We start from the raw sequence: 21,870 nt of genomic DNA, 5'->3' as shown, positions 1-21,870 counted from the left end.
TTTAAATAAATCTCAGAGCTCCTGCCTATAGACCCCTCTATCTCAGCCCTGCTCAGAACAGAGAACGGTTTCTGTGTCTGTAGCTTTAAATGCAAATGAGTGTTTGACACTTCCCTCTCTGGAAGTGGATGTGGTTTCAGGTTTCTGGCATCATTCCCTATTGTTTCTAGTGGAAAGGCAGACTAAGAGGGCAGAACAAACACCAAGGGAAAATCTCCAAACGGCCTGTTTGAGCGCACATTTTCTGAAAAGTGGAGCAGGCGAAAGACGGAGAGGATGGACTTTTCTCATAACTGGGGGGGTTTGTAGACAGGTGAGGAACACATATTTGTTTGAAAAATGTGTTACTTTGCACAATATGTGAACTTTAATGTTACATTCCCTGGCTCACACCTTCGATACAGAATGATGCTCATTTAGAAAGCTATGGTCCACTTAAAGTAAAATAGACAATAAACCAGGCTATCCTTCATGGGCATGACTACCTGTGATTGACTGATTGAATGAACAAGGGTATGAACAAGTGATGAACAAGGGTATGGGTGCAACACTTTTGGCTTCAGAAACAAAAATGGCGATACAAAAACACCAACTCCATGCTTCAAAACTCCCCAACACATTGTCATGGTTGCTTAAAAAAAAAATCCATCTAAGCATGTACCAGCCTGGGCACACTCCGAAGAGTGTATCCAGTTCCTGTTTTGGCAGGTGTTCATTTAACTCTTGGTGCATTTCATCCAGAAAACACCTGCACAGAATTGTTCTTTCCATCTTGGTCATAATCATCTATTTCAGCTCTGAGTTAAGTTGTCTTCGTGTAATGTGTGATTGAGAGAGAGCAGATGAAAGAAAGATTTGTAAATCTAGGACGTCTCCTCACGTGTGTGTTGATGGTCTCTGTGAGGGCGCGGTACCAGTCGTTGATGACGCTGTCGATCTCTGACTGGATCAGGAGCTCTGTCCCCTGACGCGTCTTCAGCTGAGGGAGGGAAAGTCCGGATTACTCTTTAATGTATTCCAAATAAAACAGGTTGATCTACAGTGAAGCGGTGAGAGCAGGTGCACTGTGTCTGATACCTCGATGACGTGCTTCTTGCTCGACTTGTCCTTTGAGGCCCAGTCCACTGACCCCCCTCGCAGATCAACTGTGAACTCCGGCTTTGACTGGTTGCTGCCGAACTTCTGGAATAAAGGGAACAGTGAGTATAGGTCTGATAAAAACCATTCAACAGGAAAATTAAGAGGTTGTGTTTCTTATGTTAGTTTAATATCAACAAGGTTGGGGAACTACTTAGTTTTAGCTCGACGGCCTTATGTATCAAAAGCAGAGACAATACAATGCTGTCTGGTTACATCCTTCTACAGTGAGACTGTTATTTTAAAACTCTTCATGTAAACACACACATCTTAAAGGAGCAATATGTAAGATATCTACTGAATTTAATAATAAAGTGACCTTACTATATGATCAGACATTAAGGAAACATGCTATGGTGAAGTGCTGGCTTCTCTGTAAACAACGCAGCAGCCAGTATGTGGAGCTATTATTGTGGCAAAACTATTTGAAATGCTTACACAGATCCACAAATATGTAAAGAGATCCACAAATGCTTGTTCTGATCTGCAAATATGTAGACCAATTGCAAAATGTTAACTTATTTAATAATGGCAGAAAAGTGAGCTTTTGCAATCGGTCTACATATTTGCAGATCAGAACGCATATTTGCGGATCTGTGTACGCATTTTAAAATAGTTTTGCCATAATAATAGCTCCATCCCAGTATGTACTCCTTATAAGTTTAAATCCTGGTCCTGAGTGGTCTGTATTTGTTTAAACTAAAGAAGGGAGGCGGTTTTAAGACACCCCCACACGGCCGTTTTGGATGCTACTCGGTTAGCCAGGCAAACTGCAAACCAACAGGTGTGGCAGCGATGGAAGCGAGCAAGCGGAGCTGGTTCAGATGTTACTGATTCTACCCGACCTAAAAAGCCTCCACTTTTTTCAAATGAGCTGCACGAGCAGAAACGGTGTGAAACTAGGATAAATATTGGAGATGCATTTGAAAAATGCAGAGAGTTTGGAGTAGAAAGGTTTCAAGATCGATGTGGAGCTGTCTAAACATGGAAGCTATGTCTGTGACACTGCAACCGTTTGCATGTCGACTCTGGGGTAAAGAGGGCAGAGGGAGACAGCTCTCTTTAATGTTTTGAATTTGGACTGCAGTACACTTTTTAAATGCTAGGTGTCAGAGTGACATATTGCTCCTTTAAATATTGTGTTAAAGAAAAGCAAAAAACACTGTTAGTTGTTATTTATAGCATATGCACATTAATGAAGATGCTTTCAAGATTTTCAGACCCAAATTCTGCTGTTTAAAGACATCCACGGTCTTGCAGTCATGAACTCGGACTTTAGATAAGTCGCTCCAGTTTCCAGTTTCTCACATAGTTTAAGATTTTCCAAATGACCTTGAGGACACGAGTTCACTGACAGAAACATGCTTGGTTTATGTCAAACTGAGGATTGTCTTTTCATCTCTCTCCAACATCAGGATTCATGTTTTCTTTGTTTGAAGGGAAAGCCGTGTGCTGCTGTACTAAAGCAGTTCAGTTGATGCAACTTGTTAGTGCAAAAATGAGTGCAGCTTTAACATTTGGGTCCTGTTTCACACACAAAAAGAAAACATTTCAAACGCAGAAGTGAATGAACGAATGACAGAAGAGCAGGAGCAGCAACACATGCAGAGAGAGAACGAGAGAGAGAGAGAGAGAGAGGACATACAGCAGCAGCCTGCACAGGCCTACAGTTCACATAGGAGACAGCAGGACGGGGCTTTACTGAACGCTTCCAGTTGCTAAGGAGAGTGAGGAGAAGCTCAGGGATGGAGCCGCTGCGGTAGTAAGACTTCAGGAAGGAAAGGTGAGGAGAGAAAAATGGAGAAAAGCAATAAACTGAGGATGGAGAAATTCCACAATACATGTGATGCCACAATGAAGACAGGAGGAGGCTATGCAGAAATAAAGGAGAGAAACAACACAGATATGAATGAAAAGCTGAAAAAAGCTCAGAAGCTTTGCAGAATTGTTTGCCTCTTGGGGGGGTCATGATGAGTGAGTTACATACCCAGCTGGTGCTGCCCCCCTGACCCTTTGCAAAGAGCAGCGAGGATCCCTGCAGCACCGTCCATGAGGAGGTCCAGTTCTTCCTGTTTGTCACATTAAAACACAGATATTAAGGGTCTGGGATATCTTTTTTTGATATTACTTTTTATACGGGCCGGTCCCATTCTTACCTGACTTTCTTTCCATTCTCTGTGATTTTGGTGACATTGAGGACTCCACACTTCTCTGAAGGCTGAGGAGGAAGGAACACACACACACACACTGATAAGCATGAAAAAAAACACACACATCCAAATAACAAACACTGGGGATGGGTATCATTAGGATTTCATTCATACCTATATGGATATATACACTGATACTCATACTTGTTGATTCGGTTAAGGATACTTAAGTTGGTGCAAAAACGTGGACATGAGAAATGTGAAATTTTTATTTATTTATTTTATCTGGGACTGTGGTTGATAATCGACCACAGCATCTGCAGGATTATCTGGAAACAAAGACTAGAAATGCTCAAACCTTGAGACCTTTTTTTTCAATTTCTCTGTGTGTGAAAATCAGGCTTCAAGAGGTATTAAAATGCAAGTCGTCAAGGTAAAACATGAGTTTAGTTTGCATGAACTGAATAGAAATCTGCACTGAGGACAGAGTTACAGCTCAAAAGACATGCTGCACAAATGTTTTATTTGTTTCACAAAGAGCTATAAAATGATGGATGCTATTTAAGCTCCCCAAAAGTGATGCCAAAACATTTGTAGCTCCCACTACTGACTAGCTGCAGTATAGGCCATAAAGCCCGCCTCCTCCATGTCTACAGATAGGACATGGGTCAAACTATAACCTTATAATACACCTCAAATACATCCTCCAAACACATGGTTTCTGTTATTTCTTCTTGTGGTAATTTATGTCTCAGTGTTATTTTTTCTAGTTGGCGTTATAATTATATAAGTGTTGCTTTAAAAGTAGGTATAAAGTGATGATTAAAAGATGTGTCAGCTACATTTTCATTTCATTTCATGGTGTAGGCCCAGACTTGAGAACTGTTCGCCCTGTGAGTGATGAAGCCCAGTAGAGTCTGCTGGATATCTTTAAATAAATTAAAAACACAGAACTTCTGACGTGCAGTTTTCAGGGAGCTAATCATCATTTCTGTAACGACCAATTAGGAACCAGAACTAACTATTTAAGGGCCTCTATACCCTTCCCTTACAGATGCTACATAAAGAGAATAATGTTGGAGGCTGGAAGTGGCTGTGTAGCTGGATGTTATGTCCAAATATTACCAGCAGAGGGCTCCCTAACTCTGCTTAACAATGTCTGCATTTATGCAGGTGGAAACATGTTGGCATGGCGTTAGATGTGATGCAGTTAAACGTTAGATGTGGCATGCAGAAGAGAAGAGAAACCGAATGCAACACAGACGGCAGATGAGGAGAAAGATGTGTTTGGATGCAGGTGAACGAGGATGATGATGGTAAGTGTGGTGCGATGCAGTGTGAGCTGGGATACTAACGGTTGAGGGGTGCTTAGGAGATGAGGGGCAGGAGTCAGAGTCTGGAGGGCTCTGCTTGGGGGCCGGAGCACACTCCTACCAACAAGAGGCACAACATGATGAGTTGCTAATAGCTACCAGCTAACTACAAGAAACATGAAGAAAGTCAGTCTGAGGTTAGAGAGGAGAAGAAGATGGATCAGCAACCTAGAGAGGAATCATTAGATTGTGTTTGACCTTAGAGTAAGTCTTTGAGATACAATGATGAAGAATGGGTTAGGATCAAGGCTGGAAAAGACATGCTTTACAGTTTTTAAAGAGTGTGTTAATTCAGGGTTAGAGATTCTTTTTCTTTCTGTGTTTTTTCTAATCCAAGACAAGAACAGATCAGACATCTTTGATTGTGTGAACACGTGGCTCTAATCGGCATGTGACCACAGCTATTCAACGAGGCGTTCTAAATGAAAAACTAAGTGTGATTCAAACGGATCATATCTGCTGATCAGAGAACACAGAGGCTCTGCTTAATACCAACTTTATCGCTGTGAACAGAGAGGCGAAACCTCCTCTTGTGTTGGTCGGAGGCGAAGCGCCACAGTTTGAAAGAGAACTGCAACAAAAACCGCCAAAGAGTTAGCTTCTAATATATTTCCCTAACTTGAGAAAACTGTGATCCAAAATAAAAATAAAAATAATGACAGTAAAGCTTGTCAGGTGATGTCCTTTTGAAGAAATTAACGTATCCATTAATTTTCCACAATTATTTAGCTGTTACAGATAGTTACCTCAACTCATGGCAAAAACTGAGAAATGAAGTGATATTTTCAAATTACTTAAAAAACAACTACATGTAGACAGTGCACCCTGAGTTTAGGGGCGTACTCACACTAGGCAATCCATACCGTGCCTAAGCACGTTTCACCCATAACGTCCAGTTCATTTGACTCATGTGAGTGCTCCTATCCGTGCTCAAGCATGGTACACTTCCTTGGCCCTGGCACACTTGGAAGAGGTGTGCTTTGGCACGGTGCAGTTCAAGCACAAGCACAGGTACACAAGTGGACAGCCTTCATAATCGAGAAAACCCGGAGAGTTCTGCTGTATCTGACTAAAATGAATTAAAATAATCCACAAAGTCAGTAAAGTAGCTGTCATGCTCTCTGTGTTGTTGTCTAATGTGATGACGCAGACTCCACCGCTCTTCCCTTTTCTTTTTTTCTTCCTTTCGAGTCCCCCTGTCTTGTAAGCACGCTTCATAATTACATTAAGCCATGCTTATGCTGTATTACGACTTTATATACAGAAGTAACCGTGCTCAGGTCCAGTTAGTCCTGGAGCAGTGTGAGTGCAGGCCAGCGGGGGAATGAGGAGGAGTGGGGACAATCGTGTTTCAACATGATACGGGACAACTTTGTCTAGTGTGAGTGCGTCCTAAGAAAGGCAAGATGTATTCCCTTCAGGTGTGGGATTTTTGAGTTCAATACGACATTTAGAGTACAATTATTCAATAATATTGGAGAAGACAGGGTGAATATCTGAGCTGGAATAATGTAAAAGACCTTTCCTTTGTTGATTTTGCATCAATATGATGATGGCCAATGCCTAAATGTGATACAGCCAGCTTAAAAAAAATGTCATCACTGACAACACGTTGTTAAAATGTTGTTCACAAAGAAGTCACGCTGGAACATCTTATCTGATGACTCCATTTATTATTTCTAAAAGAAACTTTTTTTCCAGCACCGTAGTGAATATGACACAGATGTTATTTTAATGAAAGTTCTTATATAGGTGCTTAATTTGCTAAATGTTAGCCAAAGCAACTGTGACCCCTAATTAAATATTTGGTCTTGAATGAACAGAAGGGAGCATGAAAGTCACAGTTCACAGTCTTCAGATGAAATAGTGTTGTTTCAGTAATACTGCTGAGCGTTGGCTGCTCAATAGGAAACACATTCATATATTAGTGTGAAGTCTATGGCAGCTCCGGATGAAGATCTCAGTTGTCAGGTCAAGGCCAATCTAATAGACGTAAGCGGCTTTAATTTAATGCAGCTCTGTTCTGATTTCATGCAGCGTCAGAAGAATAGTTACATCTGATTTTTTGGCCGGATTACTGAACAGACTCTTCCGTGATATCTTTAACGCTTTTTATCGTTTTATTTTGAGAAAAACAATTTTAAAAAAATGGTTTCATACATTTGTTTTTTCTTTTAAAACAGCTGATTGGCCACATAGGGAGGCTCTAAAAGTACACCGATAAACACTCCTGCCCTGATAATCACACAGAAGCAGCAAGAGTGCATTCATCCACACCAATCAGACACAGCTGACTGCAGAATTTTAAACCGGGCGTCCACACTGTGTCTTACCTTGTCGTTGAGGTCTAACACGTAGGTGCTGTGTCTCCACTTGGTGAGGACGATGGGATCCGGCTGCTTCCTCTCCAGACTGCGGCTCTTGGGAACCTCTCCGGACTGAGGGGAGAATGTGTACTGCAGAGACAGAGACAGAGAGGAGAGCTGCAGTTTAGTCATCACAGAGTTAACCCACACACCCCTTCAGTGTCCTTACCTCTCCTTTTATTCTCCACAGCACCATTGGACTGAGGTACTTCTACTACACACTAGCCATCATTCCCCAGTAACATCTACCAAATAGATCCATGACCACACTCCTGTCCATCCATTCTGATGTGACTGCTTGATTCTATTCTGATCAGATATCCAGATTAGCAGTAAGTGAGCCGGTAATAGTCTGTAAACCACAGTTCACACTAACTTGGCTCCTGTGAGCTCCTCAGACTCTTATCCACTTACATTAACAGGACCACTGCAGGGGGTAGGGCGGGTCACACGATATGTGTGCAAGAGACTGCAAATAAACATGGAGGAAGCCTGAGTGACATCACCTGTTGGTTTTTGGGAGGGCTGATTTGGGAGCCTATCAATGGCAGCCGCCATGTTGGAAACATGACTGTCAAACTTTCGGTCAACGTAACGACAGGCAAAGAGCTGGAGCTGAGGAGAACCTTTAGCCTCCTGATGATCATGCCCCTAATTATTCATAACTCGAACCCTCCATAAAACCCAAACGTGCGAGAAAAATCACCCCCGAAAAGTGTGTGCTGATTAAGACAAAGGCTGCAAGGATGTACATTTCTGCTGTCCAAACAGACATTTGAATATGGGATGTTTACAGGACTTCTGACCATTCTTTTTTGCATTGGCTTCTTTTTTCAACACTGGGTCGAGACCTTTGATGATATAATATGGGAAGCTTTTCAATTTTCAAGAGACAGGGGTCTCTTCACTGGTATAATTATATTTTAATGACTCTGCTATAAAACAATCACAGTGTGGTTTTATGGTGGAAGTAATTGAACCATAACAATGAAAAGCTTAAGACTTTAACTGTGAATTCAAACATATAACAGTCTTTAAAAAGTGTGCAAAATAACATGACAATAGCCCACCAGCCCACGGCTGTAAGCACATTAGAGGAAATGCAATCTGACTCCTGCAAAACAATGTTTGAGCCACTGAGGCACAATGACATCAGTCACATCAGTATCTTATTTTAAATTCCCTGGATATCACAGAACTACATGAAGGTTTTAACCACCACATGTCTTCATCTTGGGGCGGCTGTGGCTCAATGATCTGGGATTTACTAATACTGATGGTCACTTTACACAGCAGCCTCTGTCATCAGTGTGTGAATGGGTGTGGATGGCTAGGTGTGACCTGCGGTGTAAAAAGCAATTAGAGTAGACAGAAGACTAGAAAAGCGATATACAAGAGGATTTACCATCCTTAGTTATCTGAGAAAAAGGTAATCTTAAATTAGCATGGTTCTTCATGCATCCATTCAAAAACTGCAACAGGGAAGTGGGGAGACATTTCAGTCCAACCTTTTCTTTAAATATTCCAATAATAATCAAGGTATTTGTCTTTTTTTAAATCCAGAGCTACACATGTCTGATTTGAGATCAAACATTAAAGTACATGGACTCATGTCTCTTGGATCTTCTTACCTTGGGCAGTTCCCATTCTGACCTGGATCCGTCAGCGCTGTAGTAGTAGGGCCGGCCCTGTTCATCCACATGTTTTATCCACTGCCAAAACAAACACAAGTCAGCATCCAACAGGAGAGGAAGGAAGTGTATTTGGTGCATGTATAATCCATTTATGATAGGGTAGTGAAGTAATGGAATTAAAGCCAGCCATCAGTCTGCAGACTTTACCTTCTCCTGCGTGAATTCAGAGACATAGAGTGTGTGTCCATGTTCATCCAGCTCTTCAGACCAGCCTCTAGGGGGCGACCCGTACTGACTGTCAGACTGACTCGAGTGTGTGCTGTGGCAGTTTTCCTCTGAGGACAGCGGCTGGGAGGACAGGAAATGGGGTTTATGATACAAGTTTAATGATGTTCATTAGAGCGCACAATATGTCCATGAAAACTTGAATACACTTTGACTTTACTTGAATATAAACAAAAGTCAACAGCAGAATAATCTGTTTTACATTGGTAGAGAAGATTTGGGAAGTTTTTCATGGGCGCAACCCACATACTCAGCTCTGCTGTTCATCCCACAAATGCATGTTCCTTACAAATGTGGCACCATTTAAAAGAGAAATAAACAGGCTTTCCAGCGGTATAAGATTCATTGCCAAGAAGCATTGTTACAACAAATAAATAATCTGCCAACACAAATTTCCTTACTTTTTGTGCAATGTTTTATACATAGAGGCTGTCAAGTGATTACAGTTTAAATGAATTATGATTAATTACATTTTTAATCACGACTAAAATTCCATTATGTTTAATTTAATTGTTAGGCTTTTATTTTGAATTTGTGTACTGTCTTAAGCTGAGAGTACTTTACTTGCTGTTTGAATTCATCCAGCTTTTATTTTTGAAATAAAGAAAGGACCTTTTGGTAGATTAAAGGTTACGACATAAACTTAACCACGGAAAAAGGAACCTGGATGAAATAAAAAAAAGCTAAAAAGAACGGTAAAACGGTGAAATGTTTGATGTCATAAGGTGGATATTATTTTGGAATGGTCAGCTGAGCTGTCTGAGAGCTTAAGTAAAATGAGACATGCAGCAGTGCTGTTCTCTTCCATCACAGTGACTACAAGGAGACAATGCAGAGGCTTATCTACGGTGCGCCTCAAGGGACAAAATAGCATGAGATTGTTCGCTATACAAAAATATGTAATGCATTCATTTTAGACCTTAATCAATCACCAATCACTAGTTGAAACTGACAGCCCTACTAAATATATACCCGTTTTCTTTCTTCAATGTAATTTGCTATGCAAGGTTTTTTCTCTTTGGCAAGAAAGTATAAGAACACGTTTTTCCAAAGCATCACAGCACAAAAATTTAGCGTCAGACTTAAAATATAGATAAGAAAGTGATTTTCATCTTCACATTAAAGTTCTCAATAACAGCCAATAGAACCTTAATTTCCAAACTAGACAAATTTCACTGAAAAATCTAAAATAACTAAATAATGCAAGTGGATTCATTTTTTTTCAATAGTTTGGATTAATAATCTGAGTCATGTTTTTGTTTTTAAATCAAATAACACAGGTAAATTGATCTTCTGTTGATTCAATGATCAATTCAGCACTAATTTTTAATTTTTCACAGCTTGTACCAACATGTTACCACTGTGTATATACTGTGTAACCAGCTGTTCTAAAAATCAAATCTAAAAATTGTAAACTGCAATTGCACCAACCCACCAGATGGGGGTAGTGTTGGATCGTTAGACAGCATTACATCCTGATAGGAAACCATAACTTCCCTACATCAAAGACACACAGGTTTCCATACCTGCTTCAGTAACCACAACAACGTCTGAGATGCACCACACCTTCACCACAGCATGTTCAAGACCCCACTGCCAGAGACTCTATTTGAACGCCGTTTATGTGCTTCAGTTTAGACCTTTCCTTTGCTGAATATTGTGTTTTAGAATATGTTCACATCCATTATGGCTCAAAAAGGTGCAGAGATAAAAGCACATTATTGTGTGCAAATGTAGAAACGAGCATCCCTCACCTCACTCTCCGCCGTGCCCTGGCTGTCTCCTCGGACACTGCTGGAGCTGCCGCTGGTGTCCCTCGTTCGCGGCGGCTTCCAGGTCCGCTCTCCGGTGGCACGGTTGTAGTAGAAATGCCGGCCGCTCAGGTCTTTGTGGGTCTCCCAGTCGCCCAGGATGTGGAGAGGGGAGCCGGAGGGGATGGGGGGCATGTTGGACTGAGAGATCTTCAGCTCCTGGAGGTTGGTGTAGACCGGCGAGTCGGATCGGCCCTGACCTGTGGGTGACGTGGTCTGGTGGAGGGAAGGATAAAAGAGAGAGGAGGTCAGATCATATGCAACTTCATGTGTTCAACTTTCCCCTTTTATTCAGCAAATAATCCCTCACTTCTCCAGATGTTACGAGTGTCCTGATTTTGCTCTGAACATTTAATGATATTCCAGGAATTCCATAACCAGAAGGATCCCTGAAACTCCTCCAGAGTCTGCAGAGATCTAAGTATCTGCAGGAATGTTGATCCCTTCCAGCCTACAAACCAGCAGTTATCACATCGTGGGCTCGGATATGGACTGTCACAAGCCGAGCTGTAAAGTTAAGGTCACAAACATTAAGCTGCAGAAACAGACCGGCTGCTGTGCAGAAAGTCTCTAAGATCATAAAGGTGAGGCAGTGAGTTCTAAGAGGCTGATGCTCTGCACAGCAGGATGCAGCTGCTGATCAAATCAGATGCAACATGTGGCTGGCAGATATTTTAGAACCATATCAGACTGCTGCTAATCAGGTCCTCAAAGCAGATGGACTCAGCACAGTTACATAATCTCTGATGTGTCTGCTCTGAGCCCACAGACTGAGGTTAGGAACACGAAGAACAGATGCAACAAACAGTTGACGATGCACACAGTCAAGTGTCACAGAGGAAGCTGAAATCTACTCTTCAATGAACTTGATTGGCCAACCCTGTCAGATAACTTTACAGTGTGTTGTTGCAAATCTGAGCCAGGTACGCCTTCTTTTTTTCCCCCCCTGGATGACCCTGTTCACAATCAAAAGAAAGAGGAAGCTGTGCTTTTCTGACAAAGGGCTACTGTCAGTGTGAACCCGACCCTTCAGTAGTGGAACCATGACAGAGTAAAAGGATTTCTGTGAGTAAAATGATACATTTTAAAGTCCTTTGGTTATCTTAATAGCAAGAAAACGTTTTTTTTTTGGTTTGATTCATTTCCTATTTAATATTCACCATGGAGCTTACAGACCCCTCAGGTTATTTGGACACGTTTACTGAATCTTTCCAGGATCAAAACCAAACAACAAGCAGCAGCTTTTAGGCTTCACGCTCCCCATCTGTAGAGCAAACTTTCTGAATACCTGAGGGTTTAAAACTTGATCATTTGACAAAGCTTCCCTTTCATTTTATTTTCTCATAACAATATTCTACCCCTCACCATTCTCCGACATACGCTGTATGAAGTACTTTGGCTGCATTACCCTTCTTTTCTCCAGATGTTCTGTTGAAGGCAGCCTTCTTTGTTTGCACAAGCCAAAACATAACTGAGATTTCATATGCAGCTCACACTCCATGTTTCCATCAAATATAATCCACAGACTTTTATTTGATGTTCGATTTAACACAGGATAACCCTGCATGTATGTGCATCCATACATTATTATATTTTTTTAAATCCTCAATAACATCTGACAGATGAGAATATAATCCTGATCCATGAGTTCACTTCTCTAACATAATGATGTAGAGACCTGAAACACAGTGGATTGAATGTTTTGACAGGAAGCATGCTGCAGGATTGAGCAACAATCTGTCACCAAAAAAAAACCTGCAGTCTTCTTAGCAACCACATAGCAACAAATACTGATTGAAATCGCATAAACACTGATGATTACGGAAGAATAGGTGGAGTGCACATGAAGAGGAAGTGAAAGAGGAGATTATGTAATAACTTCTTTATTGAATCACAGGCCGATGTCAATTTTGGATTAGACAGGAGAGACTAGAGTACAGTTACCAACTCACAAATGATGTACAAGCATGTTTTGAGCGGAAAACACAGAACAAGATGTACTCATGTTATTCCACATCATAACTCCACGGTTAATAAACTCTGCTGGAGTGATTTTTTTTTCCTTCACAGCAGCAAACCTCAGTCAACACAATAAACTTGATCGCACTTCTGGCCCCAGCGTTTCTCTGCAGAAACACTTCAAAGTCCGTTTTAACAGTGGTCTTTGAAAACTTGGCAGCATCCGAAGGTCACTGCACACAAAGCCGGAAAGCTACGTTTCCATGGCTACAGCTCTGGGCATTTAACACGGCTCTGAATGCTTCTGACAAATATTTTTCGTGGTTTTGGAGCAGAGCTGAATTTTGGATGCCAGCTCTGTGTCTCTGTAGAGGAGATCCAGCCCCAAACACTCTGTAAAACAGTGAGCCGATAAATGGCCGAGCAAAAAAAAACCGAATGAGCTATCAGGGGTTGCATATCACTGCACGTCTCCCCCTCTGTTTGATACAGGTGAGGAATGTGTGTGTGTGTGTGTGTGTGTGTGTGTGTGTGTGTGTGTGTGTGTGTGTGTGTGTGTGTGTGTGTGAGAATGCACTACAGTCAGACCATTTGAACGGCTTTCAGGACACAGATGGGACTTCCTGCCGTTCTTGGAATAACAGGAATATTTTTCACATAAATGATTGTTTAATATCCTGCACACATGCAGGAGCAGAGGAAAGGTGTCCTGCTGTTTTCAGTTAGGTTCACCCGCTGCTCAGTCCAACACGCAGCAAGTGCTCGCGCACGGAGGCAAACCCGCCGAGAGATGAGGGTTTGGCTGGACTCGGGTTCAGACTCATCAGTCACAACCAGCGCCAGTGCGCTGCGGCTTTAATTGGGTTTTTAGGGAATAATGTGGTCGTGATCAAGTCTAACTGCAGATGATGGAGTGCGGCCTGAGAGTGAGGCGGGGGTCAAATCTATTTAGATTCCATTCAGGCAAGACAAACCAATCTGCATCCGCTGAAGAAGGAATTAACAAGTAGTTATGTCCATTCTGATACAAGTACAAAGGAAACACTTTCCTGCAGTGTCGTCTTTGATTCAGACAATAATTTAACAATCATAACGGTCAGAGCAGATTGTCCACACATCCTGTCCCTGCACAGAACAACACATGCACACTGTTGACATGCATACCGCACATGTCACATGATCAATACATTTCATATTATTCATGCTGCATTTTAAGAAAATGTCTAGAACTGTACAAAAAGTGACAATTTGGATATTAAATACTGCATATCGATAAAGTCAGAGTATGTATGAATCATAATGAAATGCTGATGTTCCAAACTAAAGCAGGTAGGCTGATTAATCCAGACTATATGGATGAAGCCCAATATGCAAATGAACAAAGTTTCATGGATCTCAATGTGTGTAATCCAAACTGATCAGGGTTTTGATGAGAACACTACCAATACTAATATGAGGGGAAACTAATTCAACCAACAATTACAATGATATGCCAGTCAATGAAAAACCTGTGGACTGTGCAACGATTTTGCATGAATGTGACAGTGGAGGGATGTTTGGATGGCTGCTTTTATGAAAAATACTTCAGATTAAAGAATGAGGAACATTACTTTACAATCTATTCTAGAGGGGCCCGTGTTCTAGATGATAAGTATTCTCAATGGCAAACAACATGATGACATGTTGTTGTGTAATAAAGGAACTCATAAAGGCTCATAAATGTATGTTAGTAGTGGAAAAGGGAGTGTGTCATGGAGACCTTTTCCGAAATGATTTCTAACGTCATGGTCCAGAAGACTTTGCAGAAGTTCAGAGATAAAAGCAGCCAAAAACACTGACCCAGTCAACACATCACTCGGGCTTTAGTACTTCACCTTGAAAGACCTCTTTACAGAAGAAAGGATGACTAACAGCTCCCTTGAAACCGAGCAACCGACCAAAAATAGCCGGGATGTCAAGAGACAATAGGCGCCCTCTTTGCAAAAATTGGACTGTTCTGTACCAGACAGAAAAAGCCTTATGCAACGTGCACCATATGCTGAAAGAGGAGTCCAGCACGGGGCTGGAAAGGCAGAACACAGGAGAGGAACTTGTCCAAAGTTAATGTTTAATTGAACTGAAGATCAAGTGTTTCACTGGCAGGCTGTAGTCACATAGTATCTGCGAGGCAAACTCCTATTAGAATATTAGTAAGGTTAGCTGGAGTGTCATTTTAACAGTTTTAACAGAATAAAGTGTCTGTGAGTATCTGATGGAGAGTTTCCCAAACTCATAGACATTTAGAAGAAAAAGAAAGGAATAGTTACAGGACATTGAATCCATCAGTGGGATAAAGAAGACAATTTCTATTCTGTTTTAATCTATAATTAGATGGAGAAAAAAAAGATACCTGCATGACAGAAATATCACCTCTCTGACTGTTTTAGACAAACATGTCCAGCGTGCCGTTTCTTTGTGTCACCTTGTATCCAGAGCTGCACACGAACACCTCGTCATCGTCCTCGCTGGCTCTCCTGTAGCCTCTGAATACACTGAATGCACGACGCATGGTGAAGCACGGCGGTCAACCAATGTGAAAAGACACAATCAGACCCCTGTGGCTTCAACTCTCTGCAACACACACTTAACTCTCCTTTTTATCTCTGCTCCCTGCTTCTGTCTGTGTGACGGTCCAGTTAACGGCATGAGGGAATCTGACACTGACTGTGACGGAGGCAAAGGGGGAACAGGATCTCTCAATCTCACAAACCAACAACTCGTAACACGACAGGAAGTGACAATGAGAAAAAACAGAGCTTCCTCTAAAAGAGCAGGTTTCTCTCTGAGTCAAATAAGGCACTGACATACATGTACAAAGACAAATGTCTCTAGATTTAACCTGGCTGCTATTCTCAACACACCAGGGCAAAATGACTCAGTGCGGGTGAGGTAATATAATACACTCTCTGATAGCTGCCGTGCAGTGGCTGGTCCTGTTCTCGTCTTTCACCTGAACAAACGAGTGCAGAGGAGACGATGCACTGAGCAACAGAGTGCAAAAGGAACACAACTAAGGTGAAGAAACAGCTGCAGGAGAAGAACGCAAGAGGAAGGAAGATAGCAAAACAGTGTAATGGGAAGTTAGAGAACATATACATGAATGATTTTGGTCTGCAGTAACTAAATTCAAACTGTCAAGCAGCATACTTTCATCAACGGACTTTGATGATCTTGTATTAACTTCCACAGTTCCGACAGTTGCAATGTGTGTCGCAATACTCTTGCAAGAGCTTTACAGCCCTTTGCACAACACATGCTTTACAGACAATATATCCTATTCTCGGTTCTAATATTAATCTTTATATAATCCAAAATAATCACTGAGGGCCTTTTGTTTTCAACTACACTTTAAAAATCCACCACTGGTGGACATTATATCATCATATCAATATCAGCTTTATTATGAGCTGCAGACAGTAAATGCTTGTTGAAAGATTCCTGCATTAAGCCCGTGGTTGATACTGATTTATTGAGGCAGGCACTGATGGTAAATGGACTCGAGCTTATATAGCCCTTTTCTAGTCTTCTGACTACTCAAAGCACTTTTACACCGCAGGTCACACCTACACATTCACACACTGATGGGTGGTTGCTATGTAGTGAGACCATCAGAAGTAACTAACCCCATTTATACGCATTCATACGCAGCCGACGAAGCAGCAGGTGCAATACAGAGTGAAATGTCTTGCACAAGGGCACATCGGACTTGTTGCTGCAGGAGCTGGGGATCGAACCCTCGACCTTCCGGTTGAGAGACGACTGACTCTACCAACTTTTTTAACAGCTCCGTTTTGATTTTGAAAGCGATACAGCCATAGTTGACATGATTGACAGGTGGACCCAATGTAACTGTTTGTCATAAGGCTTAAACCCCGCTTCAGCTGCAGCTCTAAACCTGTCCTTAGGTTGAGTGAATGTTAGGGTGAGACAGGATTTCCAGCATGGCAGCCGCTGCTGATGAGCGTCCGGAGCACACACCCAAAACAGAAGGGTGACATCACTCAGGCTTCTTACATAAACATCAACAGTCTATGCTTAAATAAATATGGCAAATCTATCCGTTTATACAGAAAACTTCACTCAATCTGAAATGTAAGTGTCCTCACCAACAATAACCCAGATGTGCCTCTAAATTTCCTTCACTGAAATCTCACAGGCAGATCTCTGACTAATTTGACATGAATGAGATGTGGCACAGAGCTCAGAGGCAGAGGACTGAGACCCGGGGTCTTTGACAGGTAATTAAAAATAGAACGGACCTGAGGGGGAGGGAGGGATCACTGGTAAAGCTCGGGGGAGAGGGAGAGAGTGTGGGGGTGTTTATGAGGCATGGATCGAGGGGGAGACAGAGGGCAGGACGGAACGGAGAAGCAGAGATGTGCTGTTGCATGCAGAGTAGTCATGATAAATGACTTTCAGACTACATGCCAGTACAGTATAGAATCCCTATAAACTGCATTAGGATGCATTATGCAGCCCGGAGAGTGTGTAGGCACACCCGGCATGTGAGTGTGTGATTAATTCAGCTCTGAGTTCTAATAGAGTCAGTAAAGGCAGAGGGTGCACACAGAAACGGATAAAGAACTGATGAGACTTTGCTTTCTAATGGAGCCTGATGAGATTACGCTCTGCTGCTGGAACACCGCTTACTGAAGCCCCTGTGTTTATCACCAGAATGGGAATACAACCCTCCTCTTCCCCCTCCCCTGTCCCACTGTGCTTGTACAATCAACAGAAAATGCCATGCACCATAAATGATCCTGTGTGTAAAGAAGTGTAGGTCAGGGTGAGGGCAGCAGGGGCGTGGGGATGCAGTTACACCCTGAGACCACTGGGTGCCTCTCTTGCATTGGCAAGGAGAGCAGGAGGAGCAGGGGTGCTTGTGAGTGGGTGGGAGTCTCTGATGCATCAGGCCATGAGGAGAGAAGCATGAGGGGGAGGGATTTCTCTAGGTGCACACATGGCAACACACTCTGCAGCATCTCCATCTCCACATTACTGGTCTCCTTGTGGCCTGATGCACAACGCCATACTTGATAAATTGCACACAACATCAGCTCAAATCTTCTTTTTTGTTGTCTTGGATAGAGCTGGAATATCATTCAGTCATCTTGCTGCAGCTGATTCAGAGTCTGCAGCTCATTCACCATCCTGCTGCTGCTGCTTCCAGGATGCTGACTGAGACAAAGAAAGTGGAGCACATGACTCCAGATCCACACTAGGCCCCATCGAGTCATGGAATAGGAAATATTAATGCTATCCTGTATATACATTGCTTAATGGCTAAGTTCAAATGTATATTGTTTTGATCCTTTAACCACTTGTTTATATTTCTTTTACTGCTCTTACCTTCTTATTGCTGTTATCTTTTTATTTTTTTCAGCTCTTTTAGTTTCTTACATCTTTTTAAATCTTTGGTCCTCTTGGTCTCAGCTCGTGTTGTTGGGTTCTTGTGTTGCCTGGGTTCTTATGATGGTTCTTGTGATGGTTGGGTTATATATGTCTGTTGGGTATCGTGCACTTTGGTTTCTTTTCTGTTGAACTGTATTTAATTATTTTTAGTATTTTGCATTTGCTATGTTCTTGCTGTTGTTAATGTTCTTCTGTGTTTGGTTTAGTTTGCTTTGTTCTTGTTTGTCAAAGCACTTTGTAAACCTGTGTTTTTAAAAGGTGCTATATAAATAAAGTTATTATTATTATTAATATTATTATTATTATTATTATTATTATTATATTGACCTGATGGTACAACATGAAACCACAAAAGCGTTAAAGAGTTCAGTATGCTTCAATAAACTGAGTTTTTCTAAAAACCTCTGTAGTTCAAAATAGTCTGAATTTAATGTCGTCAAGGTCTCCTTTGAAGAACCTTTTTAAGATTTCTGAGATTCATTGAGCAACTCCTTGTGACAAATTCCACTTCTCTAATGCATAATGTTGTTAAACCTGGTGGTGCACATAAAGAGTAACACATAAAGTCTAAAAATGTTCATTTTTTTATGCTGCCTACTCTATGCTTGAATGATTGCAAACAAATTTTTGAATTAATTTGCATTAATTTTCTCTTAAAATCTCTGCACACTGGCTCTCTCTCTCTCTCTTTGCAAATCTGTCTATGTCTGTAAATCACTTGTAGCTTCCTCAGTATAATGAAATGTGTTGTACAAATACAAATCAGGAATACAGCTTCAGAGTAATGTTCATAAAGTGAGGATTGATTGAATTTATTTCTGAAAAATGTAAAGAGCAAAGGTAAGATTGGCCACCTGAGTCCATCCTCTATTTTCAGACATGGGTAGAAATTAAAACAAGGACACTGACTTAAGATAGGATGCTGACTGCATGAGCAAAGCAGTGAAGCAACGTTTGGTTCTGAAAGGACTGATGGCTTCTTTTCTGCTCCTACAGAACAACACAAGTAACAACGGAAGGATTGCTAAAGGTTTTGATGATTTGTTTCCATCATAGATAAAAACTCATAGTTATAGTAAGGCTTTAAAGAACCGGGACATTAGGGATTGGTTATGCATGTTGGTGAAAAGGGTGATTTGCATACACACTCTCACATACACTCCCTGTTGGAACAATAACGTATGTCTTAGTCTTTGAACTGTACAGTGATTTCAATCTTACACAGTTTGAGGAGTGCTGGATAGATAGCAGTTAAATTACATGTAGAAGCATTGATCAGAACTGATCACAGGTGAATGTGATACAGGCTGCATTTCATGTTAAATGCTCATGCTAAGAAACTGACAGCTATGCTAAAATCACAAGTCTGTGTTGAGTTTTAAAGGTCTGTCTCTCTCCCATCCCAGATGGCGACTGCATCAATGTCACACCTCAGAGCGGGTGTGCGTTTCCCCCTAACTCTTACATAAGTGATTGTGTAATTGAATTATATGACAGCAGGCTTAAGGAAGTGTGGTGGCTGGGAGGGGAAGTGGGGTGGCATGGTGACTGACGGAACTGCTGCATCTGTGGCCATGGCGACACCCAGCCAATCAGGCGGTCACGCAGAGGAGTGTTTGAAGATGGACCGTGGGGGTTAGAGGGGAGGAGGAAGGGGAGCACCACCTCAGAGAAAACGCATCCGTCCACTCCTCTCCCTCTGTTCTTTTGTCCTCTCATCTTCCCGTGCTGACCTCCACCCTCCTCCTCCTCCTCCTCCTCCTCCTCCTCCTCCTCCATCTCTCTCCTCTGTGTCCACACACACAGCAAACAAACACTCATTGCCTTTTTTTTTTTTTTTTTTTTTTTTACCTCCTCTGCTGCATCCTTCGACAATCATGCACCAAACCTCCTGCTTCAATTCCTCTCACCCCCGCTCCCATGCTCGGCCAACGCCCCACTGCACCCCCTCCCTCCCTACATCACCCCCCTGTCTCCATGTGCTCCAGGATAGATGATGCTGATCATGATGGTTGAATCCATATGACCAGATTAACCTACATTTCCACCTCGCTGGGCGTCAGGCCACATTTGCCCAGTCGCCCATCATCACATTTATGACATTTCGCATCCAGAATCCCCCCCCCAACTCCCCACCCAACACACAAGTGTATCAACATGAACACAAGAGCAGCTCCTTACTTTCCATAGCAACCAGGTCAAGCCTTGTACTGCAATTCAGTAGAAAGAGATGTTAATGGACTCCGACTAATTAATTCAATCTTAGTCGTACAGAGGTCAGCAAAACATGAGCAGGTTTTGTGAGTGAAAGCACAAAAAAATAAACTCAGGGATGAGAGTGAGTCAGCATGTTTTCACGATGACGACAACGACTTTCATTTCACAGATCAGAGGATCGGGCGAGGCTCGCAACCTGTCGGACACGAGAGCAATTAACCTTTGGGCTCGCGAGCTGATAGTGCCGGAGTAAAATGTCAGTTTAGGTGTGTGTGGGCATACAACCTGCTTCTGATGAACTTTTAGCAGGGTCATGGAGAAAAGCTGGTCTAATGGAAGCTGCTGCTGCGGCTTGGATACTGCAGACAAAGAAGCTTCAAGGCTGCAGAAAAAGGGCGCTTTACTAGATGAGAGCAGGAAGTGGCTCTGAAGTTTTTGTCACAATGATCTGTTTTACATCATCGTTGTTGCAGCCACAGACTCAAACAACATCAAAACAACAGATATGCTGTTTGAACAATCCTCTATGTGAACTGACAGAAGGACTGTGCCGCTCTGCCTCTCCAATCACATTTTCCTCTTGAAATGTTAATGAGCGAGGGAGCGGGTGGATTTTAAGAACGAGGGAAGCCTGCAGCCTCCCCGCTCATGTGAAGTCTAATGTGCTTATTGGGAGACACAGTCATTGGCCAAGAACCAGCCCGCCATACCGGCCTGCAGATTCTGCAGAACGAGTGTGCCAGTGAGAGAGCTTAACTAGAACAGGGGAATCAAACAATTCATATCTGGGACAACACATCCGCGGTTATTTTATATGCACCCAATGGATCACAGGGTTTGGCTTCTATTTGGGGATAAACTCGAGTCAGAGCGTGAAAGTGAAGAGACGGGCCAGAGTCAGGCAGACATCTCCTTTTTTGTCCATTTCTTCTCTTTAAAGCATATGGAGACATTCCTGGAGGGTTTAAGAACGTGTGTGTCTGAGTATCTCAAATATCAGCAGGTCTGAGAAGCACAGGAGCATACAGCTGCTGGAGTGTGTGTGTGTGTGTGTGTGTGTGTGTTCTTGGTGTGTGAGGATGCATACTTGCAAGACATACATGTTTTTGCATATGTTGCTCATTGTTAGGGTGATCCGCGAAACAAGCACTTTGAGGCAGCACCACCTGTGTCCCTGCAGCGTCCGTGCATGCTTGGTCTCAGCGTCCCTGGTGTGTGCTTGGTATTGTCATCAGATCTGTGCCGCCTGGGACTCAAAGCTCCTCATGAGCTGGCCACAATACAAAGAGGTACAGCGAAAAGAAATCTGTGCCTCTTGGTTTCTGAAGCTCCGTATATACACTGACTATTTCCACAGAACTAGTTGGCAAACTAACTGCTAACAGGTTAGCTTGCTGGGCTGAATACTAGAGCCTTACTTCAATGCGACCTCAATGATGAACTGGCTGGGTCTTCATTCCTTTAAAATTCGGCACTTTTGGGGCGCG

The 21,870-nt window shown here is 42.3% G+C and overlaps 1 protein-coding gene across 6 annotated transcripts in view; it reads right to left on the bottom strand.

Annotated features, from left to right (window-relative positions):
• The window catches only part of arhgap12b (Rho GTPase activating protein 12b), a 70,359-nt gene that overhangs the window by 7,805 nt on the left and 40,684 nt on the right, over window positions 1–21,870 (bottom strand). The window contains exons 3-12 of one of the 6 annotated variants that reach the window (XM_065948833.1): window positions 10,700–10,972; window positions 8,868–9,008; window positions 8,658–8,738; window positions 6,994–7,116; window positions 4,643–4,717; window positions 3,294–3,355; window positions 3,125–3,206; window positions 2,783–2,905; window positions 1,078–1,182; window positions 881–979 (exon numbers count right to left, since the gene is read on the bottom strand). In XM_065948833.1, the coding sequence (XP_065804905.1) occupies window positions 881–979; window positions 1,078–1,182; window positions 2,783–2,905; window positions 3,125–3,206; window positions 3,294–3,355; window positions 4,643–4,717; window positions 6,994–7,116; window positions 8,658–8,738; window positions 8,868–9,008; window positions 10,700–10,972 (1,164 nt within the window). The remainder of the gene's footprint in view (window positions 1–880; window positions 980–1,077; window positions 1,183–2,782; window positions 2,906–3,124; window positions 3,207–3,293; window positions 3,356–4,642; window positions 4,718–6,993; window positions 7,117–8,657; window positions 8,739–8,867; window positions 9,009–10,699; window positions 10,973–21,870) is intronic. The other 5 variants (XM_065948834.1, XM_020638577.3, XM_020638578.3 and 2 more) reach the window with 5 other exon arrangements.

This window comes from Labrus bergylta, chromosome 20 (genome assembly GCF_963930695.1).
Source record: "Labrus bergylta chromosome 20, fLabBer1.1, whole genome shotgun sequence".
NCBI classification, from domain to species: Eukaryota; Metazoa; Chordata; class Actinopteri; order Labriformes; family Labridae; genus Labrus; species Labrus bergylta.
This window is presented reverse-complemented; position numbering and strand designations above follow the sequence as displayed.